Source organism: Mytilus trossulus, chromosome 6, assembly GCF_036588685.1.
Source record: "Mytilus trossulus isolate FHL-02 chromosome 6, PNRI_Mtr1.1.1.hap1, whole genome shotgun sequence".
NCBI lineage: Eukaryota > Metazoa > Mollusca > Bivalvia > Mytilida > Mytilidae > Mytilus > Mytilus trossulus.
The window spans coordinates 62,614,484-62,637,480 of NC_086378.1; the positions used below are offsets into that span (position 1 = coordinate 62,614,484).

The 22,997-nt window shown below is 33.0% G+C and overlaps 1 protein-coding gene across 1 annotated transcript; it reads left to right on the forward strand.

Moving 5' to 3' along the window:
• Positions 1-749: 749 nt before the first annotated feature.
• On the forward strand, positions 750-20,379 carry LOC134722886 (carcinoembryonic antigen-related cell adhesion molecule 20-like). Its single transcript, XM_063586519.1, has 5 exons — positions 750-1,035; positions 9,971-10,036; positions 11,874-12,215; positions 13,248-13,505; positions 20,105-20,379. The coding sequence occupies exons 2-5, from the start codon at positions 9,982-9,984 to the stop codon at positions 20,377-20,379; spliced, it is 930 nt and encodes a 309-aa protein (XP_063442589.1). The 5' UTR covers positions 750-1,035; positions 9,971-9,981.
• Positions 20,380-22,997: the final 2,618 nt, after the last annotated feature.

Genomic DNA, 22,997 nt, shown 5'->3' on the forward strand with positions numbered 1-22,997 from the left:
ATCATGTTGAAATAAATTAATAAAAATCTTCATTTCGTCCAAACAGTATTAGATTTGTGCATCGATAACTTTCTATCGAATATTAAGTATTTTCTTAAACAAAAAATCTGAATTTCAATTCACTAGAACCCATTAAAGGCTCGTTGTGTTAGAAAAGGGGGGGCGACGGATGCAAAACCAGATTAGGGCATTACCATGAATCATAATCAAACTGATTGATATTAGTTGTAGTGTGGACATTTAAATATATGAAATATATCATGATTACATATTTCTTATACTAGTTTACATTGTATTTATCAGGTAAATTTAACAAATTTTAAAGACCTTTTATTACTAGTTTTAATTTGACCATTTAACTGCCATTTAAATATTTACCACATAAATACACAGTCATATATGTTGACAAATTTTGGGAAAGATGAAATAAAATATATTTTAACATAATATATTTTGTTCATATACATCAAATACACGAGATTTAATTAATATAAAAGAGTCACACACCTATACTATGTACCCTAAGATACTTAGTTTTATTGTGCTCTTTGAATAACCTTCAATACATTTTAACATCTACGAGAAGACAAACTTACATCAAAAACTTCTAAAGTTCGGAAAAAGATAATTTTACGGTCATGATTAAAAGTTGTCACACTTCTGTACCCTCTTATTATTCTTCACATATTCAGATTCATTTAAAAACTATTTAATTTAAATACGTCTAACATACTTCATTCCTTTACTCAAGCCGACCCGGAAGTTTATATTATAAATACACTGGGATTTCTCTGTTAAAGATGACAATAATATCGATATCATTTTGTGAAATGATAATTATCTTCGTTTCCGAATCGTACGGAAAAGCAAGACCGTAGTTTGTGTTCAAAACCATCCTACTAAATTGTCCGGTTTAGTGCATTTGATGGAACGATAAATGTTCTGAGGCAAATTGACGAAGGGAAATACCTTTGTATGTAACCAAGTATAATTTGAAGGAAAAAGTGACACCTAAAATAAAAAGAAGATATTACAGTAAGTGTCAATACTATTTTTTATTTCTTATGTTTAATCTTAAAATGTCTCGTATTTGAATGATGAATTACTTAGTTCAACACTGCTGGTCTAGTATATACTATTTTACTATTTACACTTTTCCAAGTTTACAATGTAGTTTATAAGGAAGTATAGAGTTTATATCTACGAGGCAGCAATTATAAAACGATAAACAGAAATCCAAAAATATATATATACTAGACAAAAGTTTCAATCCTAAGAAGCTATGCACCCTTATCAGACTTGTCATTTACTGTATGTGTTCTTCAGCTTAATGAGTGATCACACAAAAAAAGTCATATACTGTGTTGTTGTCTGGGACATAGGGTAAAGTTAAACTGGGTTGTTGAAGTTTTAAACCCTTTTATATTTTAATCACGAAAAGCGGAATTGCAAAAGAACACAGATGCACATCTATCAAATGTCTGTTTGTGTTGATTGGTTGCTGGCTTGTGTCTATTCCACAGCCCATGTATAATATGTATCCACAACCCAAATAGATTCAGTCTGATGATTTACAACATACAGTAACAAATAAGTAAACTAATACAACTATGTTCGATGTTACAGAAAAAACATTAGAATCGATGGATACGAACGTATTTCAACATCATTGTTTTGATATATTTATACTTCCAATAAGAGAGAGGTAAACATTTATTTTCGTACCACATGTTAGCCAATTCTTATATTAAGACACCTTCGAGTCCTTGTCCCCTTTTCCGACCTTCGTTTATGTAGTCGTAACTATTCAAGCGCAGCAAGTAGCATTTGTGTACGATTACAGAAAACGCTGAGTCAAAAATTAAATATACGGTGCATTTAAACGACATTAACGACCCATAATTTTTTGGACAACTTTTATAAAACAAATACACAGGAAGTTATTAAGCTTTCTCCTACATCACACAATAAAAGTACTCTATTTAAAAAAGATTTTTTTTAGATAAAAATCAATGTTCGAACAGGGACATGTACATGTTACCACAAAACAGAAAGGGAAATCCGAACGAACAAATCAGTGAAGATGAATTAGAGTTAACATTGTTATATGAATGTAATCAGTGGCAGATAAATAAGTGTGATTGGAGCGTTGTTAAACAGGACGAATATAATACATTACGAAACTAAAATATCATAGTCATGATATAAGTAAACTGGAAAATAAAAATATGTGTAGGTTCTGTAAAGGTTTAAGATTAGAAGACCGGTAGTAAAATGTGTGACTTCTACCCCGAATTGAGGAGCGCTGTGAGCAACCGTAGCTTATATAGAGTGCATAATTTTACATTTAACACAAACGATTCAAACGACTAAGCGCGAACATGCTTTGAACACTTCTTTCAGTAACATACGTTTGCAAAGTTTACATACACTTTTACAAACTATGCACACGCTAAAAATGCGTCTGTAGTTTGTCTTTTGTTAGTACAAACGGTACATTAATTTTGTTTATAACTTCAACCTGATTAGACGATGTATTAGTTTCTACGTTTGTAAAAAGTCTGTTAACCAACAACATGTGCATGCTTTATTGAAAGTTCAAACAGGTTCAGTAAAGACTTATTAAACGAAGCATTTTTTTCTACTTTTGTAGCATTAAGAAAACATCAACAAACGCGACACAACGTTTACAAAATTATATTTAGAAAGAAATGCACTCTGAGATTGTATGATTTATTATAAGATTAGTCAACTAATTAATATTTAGTATTCAGTTAATCTTTAAAAAAAAAAAATTTGACAAAAAGCTTTATTTGCATTATATTCAGTGACGGATCCAGGAGGGGGCCTTCCGAGTGCCGTGGTGGACCCCCTTGTTTTAAAACGATGACTGCATTTGAATTTGGACATGTCGTTAACCCCCCCCCCCCCCCCCACACACACACACACACACGTTTATCCTTGTTTGGGAACCCCTTTAAAAATGACCGGATTCGAACCTGATATTTGCTGTTTCCTGTAAGTTTTCAAGATTGTATCATACAATTATTAAGAAGTAACGCAAAATAGTTATTTCGAATTATGAAATTTTGTTGCAATGTAGTTTCCGTTAACAGTATAATCTTTGTTGAATTTGAAACAGAGGATATGTTTTGGTCAAATCTTTCTATTTAGCTCAAGTATTAATTTCTGTTCCTGCATTTTGGTCTGTTTCCTCGTACATTCACGTTTGTGATGTTTCAAATATAACTAGGTCAAATGATAAAAGATGTCGCTTCATCAAGAACTAAAACCATTAAAACAAAAATAAAAACGATGATTTTATCCCAAAGAATTTATTGCAATATGTTTGCCCATTATTCTTAATCTATATTTTTGCCCATTATTCTCTATTCTTTATAAATTTTGCCCATTATTCTCTATTCTATATTTGTGTCCATTATTTTCTATTCCACACAATTTTTGCCATTTTTTCTCTATTCTTAATACATTTTGCCCGTTATTCTCTATTAAATATTTTTGCCCATTATTCTCTATTCTATATAAATGTTGTCCATTATTCTCTATTCTATATAAATTTTGCCCATTATTCTCTATTCTATATTTTTGCCAATTATTTTCTATTCTACATATTTTTTGCCATTTTTTTCTCTTTTCTTTATACATTTTGCCCGTTATTCTCTATTAAATATTTTTGCCCATTATTCTCTATTCTATATAAGTTTTGTCCATTATTATCTATTATATATTTTTGCCCATTATTCTCTATTCTATATTGTTGCCCATTATCCTCTATTCTTTATAAATTTTGCCCATTATTCTCCATTCTATATAAATTTTGCCCATTATTCTCTTTTTTTTATAAATGCTGCCCATTATTTTCGATTCTATATAAATTTTGCCCTCTATTCTATATTTTTGCCTTTGGCATTATTTTCTATTCTTTATAAATTTTGCCCATTATTCTCTATTCTTTATAAATTTTGCCCATTATTCCCTATTTTATATAAGTTTTGCCCATTATTCTCTATTCTATACTTTTGCCCATTATTCTCTATTCTATAAAATGTTTGCCCATTATTCTCTATTCTTTATAGATTTTGTCCATTATTCTCTATTCTATATAAATATTGTCCATTATTCATTATTCTATTATATACATTTTGCCCATTATTCTCTATTCTATATTTTTGCCCATTTTTTTTCTATTTTATGTAATTTTTGCATATTTTTGCCCATTCTCTATTCTTTATAAATTTTGTCCATTATCTCTATTCTGTATAAGTGTTGTCCATTATTCTCTATTCTTTATAGAAAGTCTGTTAACCAACAACATGTGCATGCTTTATTGAAAGTTCAAACAGGTTCAGTAAAGACTTATTAAACGAAGCATTTTTTTCTACTTTTGTAGCATTAAGAAAACATCAACAATTCTTTATTCTTTATAAATTTTGCCCATTATTCTCTATTACATATTTTTGCCCATTCTCTATTCTATATAAGTTTTGTCCATTATTCTCTATTCTTTATAAAAAAGCTATCTACACCAAATACCACTTACTTTTACATTCCAAAAGTGGTTCCACTTAACTTTACTCTACCGTAAACATTTAAACTAGACATGACTTAGAGCGTCAACGGCAAAAGAAAATGACCGAAGGAGATGGGTTGAATAAAATCCATGGAATGAGAAATTCTATTTCGAAATCAAATGCATACCAAATAGTATTGCCTTAAATAAAGGCAACAGTAGTATACCGCTGTTCAAAACTCATAAATCCATGGACAAAAAACAAAATCGGGGTAACAAACCAAAACCGAGCGAAACGCATTAAATATAAGAGGAGAACAACGCAACACACACAGAAACAGACCAATCATCAGACAAAACACCACGAGAATAACAAATGTAACATGAAAACCAAATACATGAATTTGGGATAGACAAGTACCGTGCCACGTCTTATCTCAATATCTCAAAAATAAGAGAAAACACAAACGACTCAACGTTAAAATGCAACACAAAGAGAAAAGAACAATATTATAACAATGACCATCTTCCTGACTTGGTACAGGACACTTTTAAAGGGGAATAAAAGTGGTGGGTTGAACCTGGTTTTAAGGCATGCCAAACCTGCTTAACATAGTTCCCCTTAATAAACTGACATAATAGCTTTTTGTTTGGTGTGAGCCAAGGCTCCGTGTTGAAGGCCGTACACTGACCTAAAATGGTTTACTTTTTTTTAAATTGTTATTGGATGGAGAGTTGTCTCATTGGCACTCACACCACATCTTCCTTTACCTATAATCATATATAAACTTCTACATTTTAACCAAGCAAAAGTTTCAAAATCATTTATTTACTAGTCATTACACCCTACTGAGTTGGCAGTGCTAAATAATTTCTATGAAAATGGCATTGTGCCAATGATATAAAAAACGAATACCAAATATCATTGACTAGCATCAGTGGGCAAAACATAAAAACAGAATGACAATGAATGTAAACACATTAATTGCACTTCTGTCAGTTATGTTAGGGCTTTCGTTCTTAATACACCATTCATTCATTGTACACACAAAAGGGCAATATACACTTATCATTTGAACTTCCTATTTGCGTTACTTGCGATAATGTTAACCCATTGAAATATTTGTAAAGTTAATTTCCTTAATATCTCAAATATCATAGTACATCTAATCTGAGCAGCGGACAAAGGAATGTACGGTCTGCGGAGTCGAAGTTTAAACCAATTTCATACAAGTACACTACATGTACGAAGTACGAACCTATGTATCTGAGCAGCGGACGAAGGAATGTACGGTCTGCGGAGTTAAATAAACACCATACGATTACATTGCATGTACGTAGTACGTAGTACGAACGCTTATATTTAAGCAGTGAGCGGACGAAGAATTGTATGGTCTTTGGACTTAAATCAATCTCATACGATAATATTGCATGTAAGAAGTACGCACCCTTTTATCTGAGTAACGGACGAAGGAATGTATGGCCTGTCGAATTAAATCAATATCATACGATTCCAGTATATGTACGAAATACGAACCCTTGTATCTGAGCAGCGGACAAAGGAATGTATAATGGTCTGTAGAGTAAAATTTATATATGTAATACGATTTCAATACATGTACGACGAACGAACCCTTACAATGTATATCTGTTCTGTGATAATAAGTCCGTTCATAGTCTAGCGAAGGTACATATGCTCAGTATAAAAATGCCTTAGCTGCACTTGAATATGTGAACTTTGTCATCAAATTTGTCTGTATACATGTACATACGTAGGTTTAGGGGTTCATTCCTTCTCCCTTTTAGTTCCATACAAAGAAGTGCAGAATTTTACTTTTTACTCTTTGATATATTGTGTACCTTGACTGCAATGAATCAATTTAAATCTTATTGTAATAGCCTCCCTTTTAGTTCTTGAGCAATTATTGATAGGATGAAATTGTCATAACTTAGGTTAAAAAAAAATACTTGTGTGCGTATGGATCTAGTTTCTTTTATAAAGCGTAGTAAGAAAAAAAAAAATAATAGAAAATTATCCATGAAATTCATTCGTATTCATAGGTTATTTTGAAGAAAATTTTTTGCAATTTCATAATCATCTTTGAAAAGATTGGTTTTATTCAAAATGAACTGTTTTGTTTTGTATGCTTCAAATATATTTACAGCTGAGCATTTTATTCGCTGGTCATGCTTGTTCTTTATGCTAGTAAACTAAATTTATAAACAACTCAATACAACCCCGCAATGTTCATGTGCCTGTCCTAAGGAAGAAGCCTCGTTTTAATCTATTAGTTTTGTCATTTGGAAAATTGTTATTGATGGTACTAGTCTCAAATACTTTTTTTGCAATATCTCTAGACTCGCTTTGATTTACAGAATGATGGACTCACCATGTGATCCCCTGCGTCTGTGTTTTATTGAAAGCGGCGGGTTTCGACCTCTAGATGGAGTTTTGAATTACATCTAGCATGTCTAGTTTGTTTGTCGTCTGCTACCGGTCTCATGTAGTTAGCCTTTAGGTTTACAATTGTATAATGTAGATATATAAAAAATAAATGCTTATGTTACCTATAAATTGCAGCATGATTGGCTCTTAGTTTATCAGACAAACGATTTCTGCGAACAGTTTTTTAAATTGACATTATGATGCCTTTATTTGTATACAACATTCGTATATTAGTTACGATTATCTTCTCATTTTTTAATACCATAATTACAATTATATTTTTTCCGAGTTACAATTATCATCCCGAATTTATGTGTTAATTTACTAATTTGTCATTCAAAATCATATGATGTATGTAGACTAAGCTCGAAGGATTATGATCGCAGCGATATAACCTATTTTGTGTCAATGCGGCGTAAAGCAACCAACAATCAATCAATCAATGAAAAGAGTATTTTACATCAACATGACCCGAAAACAATTCTGTACAAATACTAATAACTTATAATTTCATTTTACGTTTTGAAATTTCTAGATCATCGGTGCACCTTCATCAAACTTTAATATATTGACTATACGTTTAATCTTATCGAACCCCTACTTCTACCGGATAATGGACACTATTGTTTATTTATCCAATGAAAGGTGTGATGTAGATACATTACGATACTTGATTTGTTAAATATCTATTTTTATATATACAAACTTTTGATTAAATAGTTCCTTCTTCCTAGTTTGATGCACGATTTTTAAAATTTATTCTAAACACTTCATGATGTTCATTGAAGAAAATGACTATTCATTAAAAATTGAAATGATATAATATGATCAAATAGATCGTGAGTTATGAACAACCGATTCTGTAAATATGCAAGTATTTAAAAGTCCTTAAATGAATACCTTTCTGTAAAATTCGTGCAATTAATGTTTATTCGTTGTATAGGTAAAAACATGACACACCCAAGTTAAATGTAAAATGTCTCATTTAAATGGTTTTCTCTATGTGTGCTTTATATTTCTAAATGAATTAGTCATATTTTCCTCTCGTCATGTTGTATTGTAGATCAGTGTAAAAAATAATGATGTGCACCGTAGAGCCATAATATTAATTTATTATTGACTGTCTACATAGTTTGTAACAAGACGTTATAAAGTCTTATAAAAGAAGTAAAAAAAAACCATGATAACCCCCGATTTCCTCCTTTAAAATGCTAAGCACAAACCAAATAACAAAAATAGGACGACCATGATTTTTCAAATTAAAATGTTCACTCATTAGATGTTGGATGTGTACTGATTGATAATTTAGTCTTAGATGCATGCTGGTTTTATTAGTTGTTAGTGGCTTTGAACTACATTGTAGCTGTCAGTAACTGCGAGTACTCTCATATCTTTACTTATTGTTTATTTGTTGTTTGGATGTACAAGTACCCCGACACGTCCACTTGTATTTGTAATATTTGTATTTTTATCCATCTGACGAATTGATCTTTTTTCAACTGATACTTATAATTCGTTCTTATGTTGTACGGTTACACCACTGTCCCAGGTTAGGGATAGAGTTAGGATCCCGCTAACATGTTTAACCCCACCACATTCTGTATGTATGTGCTGGTCTCAAGGAGCCTGTAATTCAGTGGTGGTCGTTTGTTTTATTTATGTTACATATTTGTTTTTCGTTCATGTAAGTATACTCGTTTGAATTGTTTAACAGTGTCATTTCGGGAATTTTTATTGCTGACTATGCGGTATGGAATTTGCTCCTTGCTGAAGGCCGTACGATGACCTACATTTGTTAATTTCTGTGTTATTTGGTCTCTTGTGGAGAGTTGTCTCATTGACAATCATACTCCATCTTCTTTTTTTATAGTTATGAATTATTGTGTCTTGTCATAAAAAGAAGCTATGAATAGCTATAATAAAAGACCATGAGAACCCCCAATTTCCAACCTTAAAATGCCAAGCACAAACTAAAAACATACAAAAAGGAAAACTATGATTTTTCGAATTAAAATGTGCATTAATTTGATGTTGGTTCTGTACTGATTGATAATTTAGTGCATGATTTTTTATTAGTTGTTAGTGGCTTTGAACTAACTGCCAGTATTTCGGTTTGGTCTTTGATACGATTGCCATATTTAAAAATAACACTTCCAGGGGCGTAGCTAGAAAGAAAGGATGTGGAAGCACCTACCGCCTAGCGGAGCATCTAGACTTCACCAGATCTGTACTATGGGATATGAGCTTTCTTTTTTGTTGAAGATCGTATCGGTGATATACATATAACAGTTATTAAATCTGTGTCATTTGGTTTCTTGTGGAGAGTTGTCTTGTGGCAATCATACCACGTCTCCTTTTTTCATAATTACATGACCGATATGATGATATCTGACCTTAACCTCATTTTAACTAACCAGTGTTCATGTTATAATTTCGGATTGAAATCTGTTTCATTGTAACTAAAATGTGTCATCACTTTGTAAAGGACAATATTAAGAGTGCGTCGTACATATGGTATTTTTTTCCCGAAACATGCTCATTGTGCGAAATATTGAATAAAAAGTATTGTTTAAATGATGTTTGCCACATGTACATGTTTTATGTCCCTTGTTGTAGAAGTATACGAAACGATTTTAACTAGAAAGCATGGTAATATTCAACTATATTTTCTACCCCAGGAGTGGCTTACGTTAGCTGTACATGAACATGTATGTGGCAAATCTCTTCGGCATTTTGGTGCCTCTATTCTCTTTAATTACGTAGTTTATTTGTCTTTTAACTCAGTTATTCGAACACCATTGTCTTTTGTAGATGATACGCACATCTGACGTAAGTTTATACGACTGATAATATTGATGAGTATTGAAAGGAAGTACTAAATACTGAAAATTAAAAAAAATACCAAACATTTTTCAAAGCTGTATAATTACATTAACGGAACATGTACTAGTTTAACCGCACCAGAAATTGAGTATACGCTATTTCTCTTGTAGATCGGCAGTAAATGATAAAGATGTTTGGTGTCTTATTGTCTGTTGTGCTTGTCTGCATAATAACAGGTAAGCTTGCTGTTACTGAGAACATGTCTACTAGTTATGTTAGTTATTGGACACATTTTTTTATATGCATTGACGTTACGCGCGATGTTCGTACCTCATTGGAAAATCGATGTAGTTGGCAAGATGCAAGTAAAAAAAAAAAAATTTTGAGATATCATATTTATTGCTATTGTACACATTTTAAATAGAAATATTTTTTTTAAACAAAAAAGAAAAAAATAATTGTTGAAACTATGTTTCATGCTGCATGCGACAAGCTAGCTATCTATAGTTTAAAAAAACCGGCAATTTTTAGGCTGTCCCGCGTAACATATTTCATTTTTTGTAACCACTAAACTGTGATTTTCGTCTAAACTATTTAATGTTTTGAAAAACCGTTTTTTCCATTATTAAACAAATAGGTTCCTTAAGAATTTTATGCATTTTTTATGACGTTATGATGACGTCATAGAAAAAAATAAAGTGTTTCATACTACAAGGGCAAATCTGTCCCACGGGGGAAAAAATGGTATTCCTGATTTGAGATTAAAAAACATTTATCTAAAATGGAAAAAAGGTTAGTATTTGTATTTACTACATCAATGTTAATTTGCTTAATTCTATGAATTTGAAGACAAATATCCTGAAAAATTATATATGGTAATTTATGAGCGATTTTTCAAAGGCTTACAAGGGTGTCACACCGCCAATTTTTGACGTAAAAACGAACGCAACTCAAATTTACGGCAATTGTTTGCTTATCAGAGCTCTTATAATGGTAGAATTTATGATTTTTTAAAATGTTATTTTTCTTAATTTTTAAAAAAATCTAATTTAAAAGTACATCAATTTTCGATAAGTAGTTAAAACGCACCGTCGATTTTGCGGAGTCTTACAAGAATGTCGAACATGCTTAAAACCAACGTTTCAGTCGAAGTTTTGGTTTGAACGTTACGAAATATTTGCGACGTTGTGTTACGCTTACATGTACGATCATTGCGCGTAACGTCATTCAATTTGACTAAATGTCAGTTTTAACTGGCGAAATATGGGACGTAGTAAGTCAAGTATGACATTCATTAAGATTATGGCATAAAACCACTAATTCAAAGCCCCCTTACGTTTTATGTTAAATTGTGCAATTTCAAGCATTAATTGCTACTTGAACTGAATTTTTAACAAAGCGGCATGTATTTCATGTCAAAACTATACTGTATCCTGACTTGTGCTGAAAAAGTCAACATACTTTTAATTGCATATTAGATCGTACTGGTTCCTGGAAGTTTGATGGTACAAAATATGTACTTCTGATCTGAAAAACAAAGCAAATGTGTCCTCCTGTTAAAATGTTATATTCTTCTTTATTGTTCAAAAAACTTTCAACAATAGTTCTACAGTGATCCAAAGTCCATAAGCATCCAGTTGATACCTGATTGAACTATCAAAATCCTTCACCTATAATTGACAAAGATACAGATAATTTATGCGTAGGAACTATTTTGTTTTAAATATGTACTACTTTCTTGTAACTATCTTCTTTTCGACCGGTCCTGAATCAGTGGTTCTACACCTTATATGCCATATGAGCCAGGTTTGACAGAAAGGTTTGAGACTTACTAATAAACATAAGATGATTAAGGTTAAGAGATACATAGTGTGTCGTTTATTGAAAAGATTCTGTATACTCATGCTTGCATCATTATATAAAACTCTCAATATTAAGTATTTTTGTTTTAATTTGTAAAATGTAGTTTGCATAATTGCTTGTGTTGTCCGATTGTTTCGATTGCCTCTAATCATTTACCATTGTTTTTGTTCAAATGTTTTAATCACATATTTCAATGTTTAATTTTTGTAGGACATGTATCGTGTAGGAACCTTACAGCCTCACCGAATTATGTACACAGTGGCACACAACTGACATTAACATGTGATGTAGGTGAATCAATTGTTAATGGAACAGCAACCTTCCGCAGTAGCTCTGGAAGTTTAGGCAGCATTACGTATGATGATATGAACAATTGTTATGTGAATTCTTCATCTACGCCCTGTTCATCAACGTGTTCATGTGAGGAAAATAACAATCGAATGATATGGAAATACACACAATCGTCCACACCTTCTTCTGACCAGACCTTTTTTTGTGATTTTATTGGTGATAGTGATCTATTCACTACAAGTACAACAGTGAAACGGGCTGGTATGTTTATTTGAAGCTGTATATTACAATATTGTTTTATTTCATTTCTTCAAACAAACACATTACCCGTGGATAAAGTGAATTAGGTAAAAAAAGTAAACATCACCATTATAACAAAAAATATATAAAAATTTCGTTTCATAGCGAAACATTATACACGTTTTATATGTTTTTTAATACATTACTTACAATAAAACGGATACATGCATACTTGCATACATGTATTTAACAAATTTGTTCCATTAGAAAAAAAATCCTTTTTTTCCAGTAACCATCGTGGTGGTCTTTGATACGTTGGTTTTTGTCTTTGCTATATGGAGATGAAGATTATTTGTGTATACATCCACATCTGAATCTCATTTTGACAGGAAAGTCGTGAAATCGCAAACAAATGAACAAAATATAAAAAATATATTCATTTGGTACAAAACTGTGTGACTTATGTTTATTTTATAGGCTAAATTGTCTGCTAAGAGTTTCTGAAGATATGTATGTCAAATATTGTACATGACTGTAACAAAGACACATGTATATATAAAACAAATCAAGTATTAGAAAAATGTCCTGTATGTGACTCAATTGTTTAGACCAATTGTCGTATTATTCTTGAGATACATTATTATTCCCTCTAAACAATCAAATGTATGACCCCAGAATTACATTTTTGACGTGACTTTTCAAAAGAGTTGATTCACATGGCGGGTACAGAATAGAATATTCAATGAAGGACTTCCTATCCTGCCAACGCACCTGTTCTCTTTTAAGGGGCTTTATTTTACTTCTTTTAATATGGGAGTTTGAATACGGTATGCATGTATGAAACGCACTATAAACCAACAAATAGTATGAGCAACACACTAGTAAAATCTAACTATTAAATAAAATAAACAATCATTACAAGAAGATAATAAAAATATAATTTTAGAATACATTTTTATATTTATGCACCATACATAAAAATAATGAGTTAAGATCCAATTGGCTGCAAATATGTCAAAAACCTTAATTACAACTCGTTTTTGTTTGTTTCAGTATTACAATTACCAACGATATCACCATCAACATCATCTTACACTGTGACAATAGGGAGACAGCTGTCACCAATACAATGTACAGAGACGTGTTGGCCATCTTGCAATGTTCAATGGATTGGACCAAACATTTTCCCGGGTCATGGTGACAATTTAACACTGTCTAATATTCAAAAGATACATTCTGGACAGTATCGATGTCGAGTGACAAATTTGTTAGGGAAACAAACCAGTCAAATTATCACAGTTACAGTGCAGTGCAAGTATAGTTTGAAATAATTAAAAAGTGTATTAATTGTTAAATATTTTAAATCAAAGAAATGCATATAACATATTAAGTTAATATCCAAACGGTCTGTATTTTAAATTCCATCGAACGTTGGTAACTATCATGATTAATCTTTTAAATAGAAACTGAGATTTCCCAAACCATCATCACGGTGGGTAAAGTTGTCCTGCGAGAAAACGATATGTGCTGGTTATTCAGTCCAGTCCGGTGCTGGTGATCATCGAAATTATGTAAACAAAGACCAACATTGTGATGTTTTACGTTTTTTTAACCCTCTACACTGGTTCAGTGAGCGAAACACAAAAATACTCCTTTTCAGAAAATCTAGAACTGAAAAAAAAATCCCCCTTCAGTCCGCTTTTTACCCTAATCCACACGACAAAAGTTATTTTGTGAAAAACCTGTATAACGACATGTTATTTGAAATTACGACATGCTATGTCGTAACTACGATATATATTTTTAATGGCCCTTATCGGCTTCCGTACTTTTACATGTTTTTTCCACAATATACACTTTGGGATTTACTCTATCATTGTCTATAATCCTTTATTTTATATCGGTTAACAATGCAACAACCTTATATTATAAAAAAAAGGGGCCACATGACATGACATTATTCTATAGTAATAAATTAAATCGTTCATTAACAGAACACAGCAGACCAGATAACCGGTCGTGAACAAACTTTAACATGATAATGACCGGTGGGGCATGGTTTCCGTCTAATAATGACTGTTGGGCGTGGTTTCCGTCAGAAAATGACCATTGGGGCGTGGTTTCTCTTTTAATATATATATATATATATATTATTGTGAAACTAATTCTTTTACTACGGGGGCAAGGGCCAGCGGGGTACTGACTCCTGCGTCATTAAAAATGCACATCATAGTATTTACAAACAACATTATATGAGTGTATTAAAAATGGTATAAGATACTTGCAAAAGGCTTTAAAAGTCTAATAAAAACATAAACGCTAAAATATCATAGTAAATTGGTTATTTCGTAAAAGTACATTACAGTGACAATTTAAAATGCATAACTACTTTGAAATCTTTCATCAATAAAAGATTAAAAAAATCAAACTTAAAACTAAAAAACGTTCACACACAGTTCAAGACATTATACATTGGAAATCTTATCAATTTCAAAAGAACGTCCATTCATTACGTCTGCAAGGTATTTTTTAATCCTCGGTCACACCTTACCGGATAGCTCGAACGGACGCTTACCGGATAAAAAAAAAAGTTACCCGTTGACAAAATTTGTATCCGTTGGGAGTCCGTTGGTGTACTAACGGACATGTAACGAATGCCTAACGGACACACAACGGACATTGAACGTACGTGAAACGGATACGTACCGGACAGAACGGACGTCGAACGTACATCCAACAGACGAGTACCGGATAAAACGGACACCTAACGAAAGTGTAACGGATAAAATGGATGAACAAAATAATCTGATAATTAAAGGCAATAAACCATCTAAAAATTAAAGGCAATAAACCACGCGAAATTTCAATTGTCTTTGTCCGTTTTACATCCGAAAGGCATCCGTTTTATCCGTTATCCTTCCGTTAATGTCCGTTTCACATCCGTTTTATCCGTTAGGCTTCCGGTAGACGTCCGTTGGTAAATTGGTCTACCGGATCTCCAACGGATGCATAACGGACACGTAACGAATACAAAACGGACGAGTACCGCACAAAACGGACGCCTAACGGACGTTCAACGGACATTTTATCCGTTGGACGTCCGTTCAAAGTTTTGAACATGCTCAAAATTGTTCACCGGACAGAACGGACGTCAACGGATAAAACGGACGCTTAACGGACATGCAACGGATATGGACGGACGCCTAAAGGATAAGAACGGACGTCTAACGGACATGAACGGATTGAAAAAAAGTTATCCGTTAGGCGTCCGTTCGAGCTATCCGGTAAGGTGTGACCGAGGCTTTAACGATCTTATCTAAACTATTACTTAAGTCTGGAGAATACAAGTAGCTCAGATCGCCTATCATGAACTGTATTTGTGATAAGGGTGGCAACTCTGAAAAACAGATATCCATTTTTAAATTCTCGAAACATGCTTGTATATTAGTACTTGTTCTTTTTCTTATAGCCGAGAAAAAAGTACAACCTAACATAACGTGAAAGATATCCTCAATCGCAATTGAGGAACATAACTGACACTCATTATTTGTTGTCAGATTCATTCGCTGAAGCGTTGCATTTATAGGCAGACAATTCGTTCTTGCCAAATTTTTTAGCCTTGTTGAGCGGAGGTCGTCAACATTTGATAGTCACGGCTGCTTACGACTAACAACCACAAAGGATTGGTACAAGTTTAGGCTACTCTTTCCTAAAATATTACATAATTGAGCATTGGTCGTTTCGTTACCATAAAATTAATTAAAGATATTAACGTTTATGTTTCCATTTGCATAATGGTCTAGACCCGCAGTCTTTAAAATAGTTTCGATATTTTCTATATATTTCTATTCATTACTTTTAACAGGTACAATTTCATCTAGGATCATTTTCGACAGCCGATTATTGGGCATGTTTTTTAATCTAGCGTAGTATGCAATTCTTTGTCTATCCATAAATCTGTATATTGACTCCCATCCAAATTCAGCTAGGAGCGCACATTTAGGAATATTCATTTTTGTGTTTAGGATTATTTCCCCACTTCATATTAAAAACTTTCTAGTAATTCTTTACATTTCTGGGATGACGGGAACCATACTGAACAACCATACGTCAGTGATGGTCGAATAGCCGACATCCAAAATGACATGTCAGAGAATGTCCAAAATTTATACGGTTAAAATCACATGGGGTTCACCTAAAATACGAATTGCATGATTTATTTTCCGTTGAAAATTTTCTTTCAGGTACTGTTCTATATGGTATGTAGATATAAGGGATCTTGAAAAATATACGCCTAAATATTTGTATCTACTTCTTCAATGAGATCGTTCCCCAAATACCATTTTTTATCCGAGTCTTTCTTTTTACCTGTAACCAGGACCTTCGACTTGGATAAATTAAACTTTAAGCTCCATTTTGAGACAAATTTATGCGCTATGTTTAAAAGAATTTGTAGCTCTTCTACAGTGTTTCCTAATAGGAAATGTCATCAGCGAATAAAAAGCAGTTTATTAACTCAGAGGCGATGCTTATACATAAATTTGCCCCCTTCAGCATATCGCACAGGTCAGTCATTAAGACGGAAAAAAGTGTAGGAGATAGGCCACATCCTTGTTTTAGACCAAATTCTTGATCGAACCATTCAGAATCGTAATGATCAAAAAGGGCTTTATTGCAAACATTCTTATATAATGCCCGGAGGATCTTCCAGCATTTACCCTAGATACCCTTTTTCCATAGGAGATAGAACAGTCCATCTCGCCAAACTTTATCGAAAGCTGATGAAAGATCAAGGAAGACAAGAAAAGTCTTTTCCTTCCTTGACTTTTTCATCGAACAAATTCCGTTAAGTGTAAAAATGTGATCCTCCACCCTCCTTTCTTTTCGGAAAGCACCTTGGGTTTCCCCAAGTATCCCTTTATCTTCAATATAGCCCATAACATTACATTCAATTAGCTTACAGCATACCTTATATACATTTGATGTTAAGAGTTATACCTCTGTAGTTACTCAGAGATTGTGTAGACCCACCTTTGTGTATGGGTATAATGATTCCTTTATGCCATATGCATTCATTTGGGATTATTTCTAGATCTGTATTTTTTTTTTTAAATATGCACAAGGGAATTAAACAGGATATCCCCACCATGTTTAAGGAATTCGTTAGGAATGCCATCATTACCACAGGCTTTTCCAGATTTGAGACTTATCAAAGTCTGTGAAATTTTATTTTCGTCGAAAGTAACCGATAGGGGAGAATCTGATATTAATATATTTTCGTCAATATTTATAATAAGGTTTTTAACATCTTTTTCAAGTTCATCATTTTCATTTTGAAAGGAACCTATGGAGCTAAAATGCTTGAAAAGGGTATTATTTATCTCATCCGTATGCGTTAATATTTTATCCGAATCATATGGATCATTAAGCTCTATGGGACCTGTATCGGTTCGTTTTATTTTAAGAAAATTCCAAAAACCTTTCATCTTTTTTTTTTTGCATTTATACAGTCGGATCTTGGCTGATCGTTCTTTCCGTTTGATAGCCTCTTGTACTTAGGATATCCGATTAAAATAAAAATCTTTAAGTCTTTTGCCAATTTCGTGATTATGCGCATGATATTTGTTATGGGTGCGGCTTAATCTATTGGCGTTTCGGCCTTGTTTTAAAAGATAATCAAGTTCTTTATCCCAAAAATCTTTGTAATTTTTTACGGGTTTGGCTTTACCGTGAGCTAACATTGCAGATTTTTCTACCGCATTTTCCCATAAATCCCAGAGTCGGTTTACATCGTTTATTTTGTCACTTTCTTTAGTAAATTGGCTCAAATTGTCATTAAGTTTTTTTCTGGAAGAGGGTCCAGTCTGTTTTATCGTTTATTTTCCAAACGCATTTTTCATTTTGTGTCTTTTTCTGTACAATAGGTTTACAAATTAGAGTTCATCTTATCAAAACATGGTCACTGTGCAAGTCGAACCTGCCTGAATCGTCTATTAAAACACTAGAGACATTTTCTGACAAGCTTTTTGTCAGAAATACGTAATCTATTGCCGACCTCTGATTATTAAAAATGAGCGTGAAATTACCTGTATGTTCGCCAAACACCAACGCAACGCCCGTTGAAATCGCCCATGAGTAGTATTTCATATCCCATGGCATTTAAACGAGACGTTTCGTCTAGCAATTGAAACATTAAAAAATTATTCATCAGTGTAAGATTTATTTGTTCCGTCGTTCGGAAAATAAACTACACCTATTGCCGTTTTCACGTTATTTATTCGGGTTAAAGTCCAAAGCCGTTCATATAAATGGCATTTGCTATCAAGCAAATTTTTATCAAGCATTGGTAAATGCGACTTCAGACAAATACCTATGCCTCCTTTTCCTGTACTACCTCGTCGCGTTTTCCCGACCTAACAATTAGATGTATCTAAGTTAGGTGGTCGGTTGTTACTTTTAAAAATGTCTCAACCAAACGAAAAATACCAACATTATTATATTTTAAATGTTTGTTAACTTCATGTTTTTTTTACGTCATACCACGAATATTGAGATAGTCGATATTAAGAATGGTCTTACCATACGACCGACGATTAATTTTCTTTCCGCGTTTATGTTTACGAGATTATATTGCATGCATTTTCTAACTTTTATCTATAGGATCTATCTTTTCAGAGTTGCCAACTAGCTCTTCGGCACTCTCTTCTTGGCCAGTAACCTAATATCTACATATCTTGGCCTTATGTCCGGGTTCATTACAATTATGATAAACAATACAATTAACATGCCTACAGACAGAAGTCGTATTGTTAGATTCACCACAATACCAAGAACATAAAATGTTATCATGAGTGGTTAATGACCAGTGGGGCGTTAGATTCGCCACACTAGCTATCAACATAAAATGTATCATGAGTGGTTAATGACCGGTGGGGCGTGGTTTCTCTGTTTAGAAGATAGATGTCCCTTTAATAACACATTTTCCTGTTTTCAATATTATATTTAAGTTGTTGAATTGTTAATCAAATGATATCGTAAATTTATAGAATTACAGAGAACTTGTATATTATATTGAAAAATTGCACTAAAATGAATGCAAGTATTACTACGACTGGTCTTCACTCTTTGCCATAAAAATAACTAATCGAGTTTGCTTTAGGCATTTTGGAATTATAATAATTTTCTAAAACATGGTTTCGCAATGAAATAAACATAATAGTTCTGAAACACTGTTCATTATCGTGAAACATGGACTGCCCGTAGAACAGTCGTGTAGACTGCGACAGCAGTCTTGACCTCGCATTCGGCTCAGTGATTATCACTATCTTAGTCAATACCACTGTCCTGTGGGCAGTCCATATATCACGATTATGTGCATCGTACTAAACTTCGAAACCTATAAATGACCTGCAATTAAAGTCCATAAAAGAGTAACAAAGCAAAAGACAGCAGACCTGGGACAGCCGAAATAATGCGGCGGGGTCACACATGTTTTGTATGATCTAAACCCTCCCCTACACCTCTATAGCCAATGTAGACACACGAACGCACAGCAATACGTACGTAAAAAATAAGTGTAAAAGAAGTCCGTGAGTCCGATATCAGAATAGATACTTGTAACAAAAGAAACTAAGCAGAATGACAATAATACATACAATTACAAAGGATTACTAGCAGTTACTGACATGTCAGCTCCAGAACTTACGACCTAGTATGTTTATGTCAATATTTTGAAAGTTAGACATTCATTTGATTATATTTTCAAAATGCTCCTCTAGTATAACGTCGTTTGTCACTTTTTCCCCTCTGAACGTAAGTTTCTCATACAGTTATTATAAAACCGCTATGATTCAATTTTAAATATGCATAAAGACGAATTAAACTTAACTTGTCTATTCAATACATTATAGATGGTCCGGATACTATGGCACTTGATCCAGCTTATTCAGTTATTGAAAGAAGAGAAGGCAGTTCTATTGGACCTATAAACTGTTCGGCTGATTGTGAGCCAGTGTGTAACTTTGGGTGGATATACCCTGATGGCCAAGCAGAAGATGGTAATGTTTTGCCGAGACACAATTTACAAAAGACAAACACTGGTCAGTACAAGTGTAAGGCTTCTAATAAGATTGGAACTGATCAGAAAATAGTCACAGTTACTGTTACCTGTAAGTATTCTATGTAAGAGCTATAAAAGTAGCAGATAATTTATGTCAACGAAAAAATGTTCGCGCCGTCAAGTTTATAATATTCAATACTTAAATAGTTTTAACTGAATTTTGAGTTGAACATTGCAAAGTATGGTCTGAACGGATGTTTAAATCCTATAGATAATGGTCGGTGGTATTCCTGTATAATACTCGTTAAAATCTAATGCTTAAACCGAAACGTTAGTGTGTGAGTTAAGTAAAATAAGTAAAATCAAAAACATACGAAAAGCATCGAAAAGATGAAAAAATGCAAAGGGATGAAATACGTTACTATTATTTCCAAAAGATTTACAAAATTTGATAACATCTTCTCTAAATTCACTTTAAAGATAATAAATGTATCTAGAATTGTTTTTCAGTACTAAAGTAATGGGATAAAGTTTTAGGGTTTGTAACATTCTTATCCTTGGGGACTATTGGCTATTGGCATTAAAGGTTCTGTTTTGGCATGGGTAAAAAATTATCTTTCTGATAGAAAGCAAAGGGTTGTAATTAATAGTGTATCATCCGAGTGGGGTAATATAATGCATGGGGTACCCTAGGGGTCGATCCTGGGTCCTCTTTCATTTTTGATATTTATCAACGATATCATATCTGATATACAGTCTTCTATTAAGTTGTTTGCTGATGATACAAGTTTATATTTGATAGTAGATGACCCCCAAGAATCAGCAAACAACTTGAATAGTGATCTCGCAAAAATCCATAGATGGTCTTCAGATTGGCTAGTGACCTTTAACCCTCAGAAAACCGAGACCATGACAATTTCACGGAAACTTCACAAACCTGATCATCCAAAACTTAACATGGACAACGTAACTGTAACTGAGGTATCAACCCATAAACACCTTGGATTACATATTTCAAACGATGGCACTTGGCACAAACATATTGATGTAATAACCGAAAAGGCATACAAACGACTGAATGTTCTTCGAAAATTTAAATTTATCCTTGACAGACGGACACTCGAGACAATATACCTAACATATATAAGACCATTATTAGAATATGCTGATGTCATCTGGGACAACAACACACATCTTTCGATTGATAAGATTAAAAAAGTGCAAACAGAGGCTGCCAGGATCGTAACTGGGGGTACTAGGTTGGTGTCCCTAGAGAGATTATATCTCGAAACGGGTTGGGAAAAGCTTAAAGATCGAAGGAAGGCCCACAGGTTAATTTATTTTTACAAGATGAAAAATAATATTACTCCGAAATATCTATCAACCTTAGTTCCAGAGTCCCATGCAGCCATACATTATCATAATACGAGAAACTCGTCCCTAATCCCCCCTGTTCGAACAAGAACAGCCCTGTATTCAAATTATTTTTTACCGGCAACTGTACGTTCATGGAATCTCCTCCCTGAGAATGCAAAGACCAGTACTTCGGTGGGGGCAATCAGGAATTGTGTTCAGCCTCGGGCGATTAAACCTCCAAATTATTTTTACATTGGTAAGCGATTAGGTCAAATTTATCACTCAAGACTTCGTATGCAATGCAGTTCTCTAAATCAACATCTTTTTGTTAAAAATATAGTGGATTCGCCACTTTGTTTATGTGGTGCTATAGAAACTACAGCGCACTACTTGTTGCACTGCCCCCGTTTTCATATTATGGGTGAACAGCATTTTTATAATATCAATATAATACATTTTTTGTCGGAAGAAATCTTGCTACACGGTTCAACGGACTTCAGCTACGAACAAAAGATTGAAATATTCTTGGCAGTTCAAACATTTATACTCAGTAGCAAAAGATTTGTCATAGATAGCACACATCTTGTTCAACAAGTAATACTTATATCTATAATTGTGTCCGTTCAGAAACATACACTTTATTATTCCGATGTATATATTTTTTCTTCTTTCTTGTGTGTCACAAACCTTATTATATGTTTTTTTCTTCTTTTCATCTAGTGTAACATTGTTATTTTTTATAACATTTTACCCTTTGAGTATTAAAATATGAAATGTTCTTATTAGGAAACGGATTAATATAAGCTAAGAGCTTGTATCTGGATCCTATTAATTATTTCACTTGTATTATTATGTAAATGCCTATGTATGTACCTGAATATAATCAATAAAATATGTTTACACTAAAAATGTTTTCATCAAATATATCAACACAGTGATAGTAATAACTTTCATGAGAGAAGATGCGCATTTTGACAAACGATGTCTCTTTAATTAGTGATACATGTCATCATATTAAAATAATTGAAAATCTAAATGCAAAAACTAACATTAATTTGCTAAGGATTACACAAACAGGACAAAAAGAAGACACACACGGATAATGACTTGGTGCTATGCGTGAAGAAGATGCATACTTAATTTAAATAACAGAAAATTTCAATAAAATAATATCCATATTAGCATGCCCGCGCCGAAGGATCGATGGTACTATAAAAACCAATTGTAACTTCTGCACCAAATGCTATGATTTTATGTACTCGAGTAATCACTAGTGTCTACCTAGACTTCACTCCAACTACAATATATTATTGGATATGTAAGAGATATGCATTCTACCAGTTTGGGGGGGGACATATTAAGACTTCCAGAAACCAAATGTGCAAGGT

Excerpts from the sequence above, each read along its gene's own strand:
- LOC134722886 (XM_063586519.1), top strand. The coding sequence starts at position 9,982 with ATGATAAAGATGTTTGGTGTCTTATTGTCTGTTGTGCTTGTCTGCATA. Across the intron at positions 10,037-11,873 it reads GCTTGTCTGCATAATAACAG|GACATGTATCGTGTAGGAAC; the intron begins GTAAGCTTGCTG and ends TAATTTTTGTAG. Across the intron at positions 12,216-13,247 it reads TACAACAGTGAAACGGGCTG|TATTACAATTACCAACGATA; the intron begins GTATGTTTATTT and ends TGTTTGTTTCAG.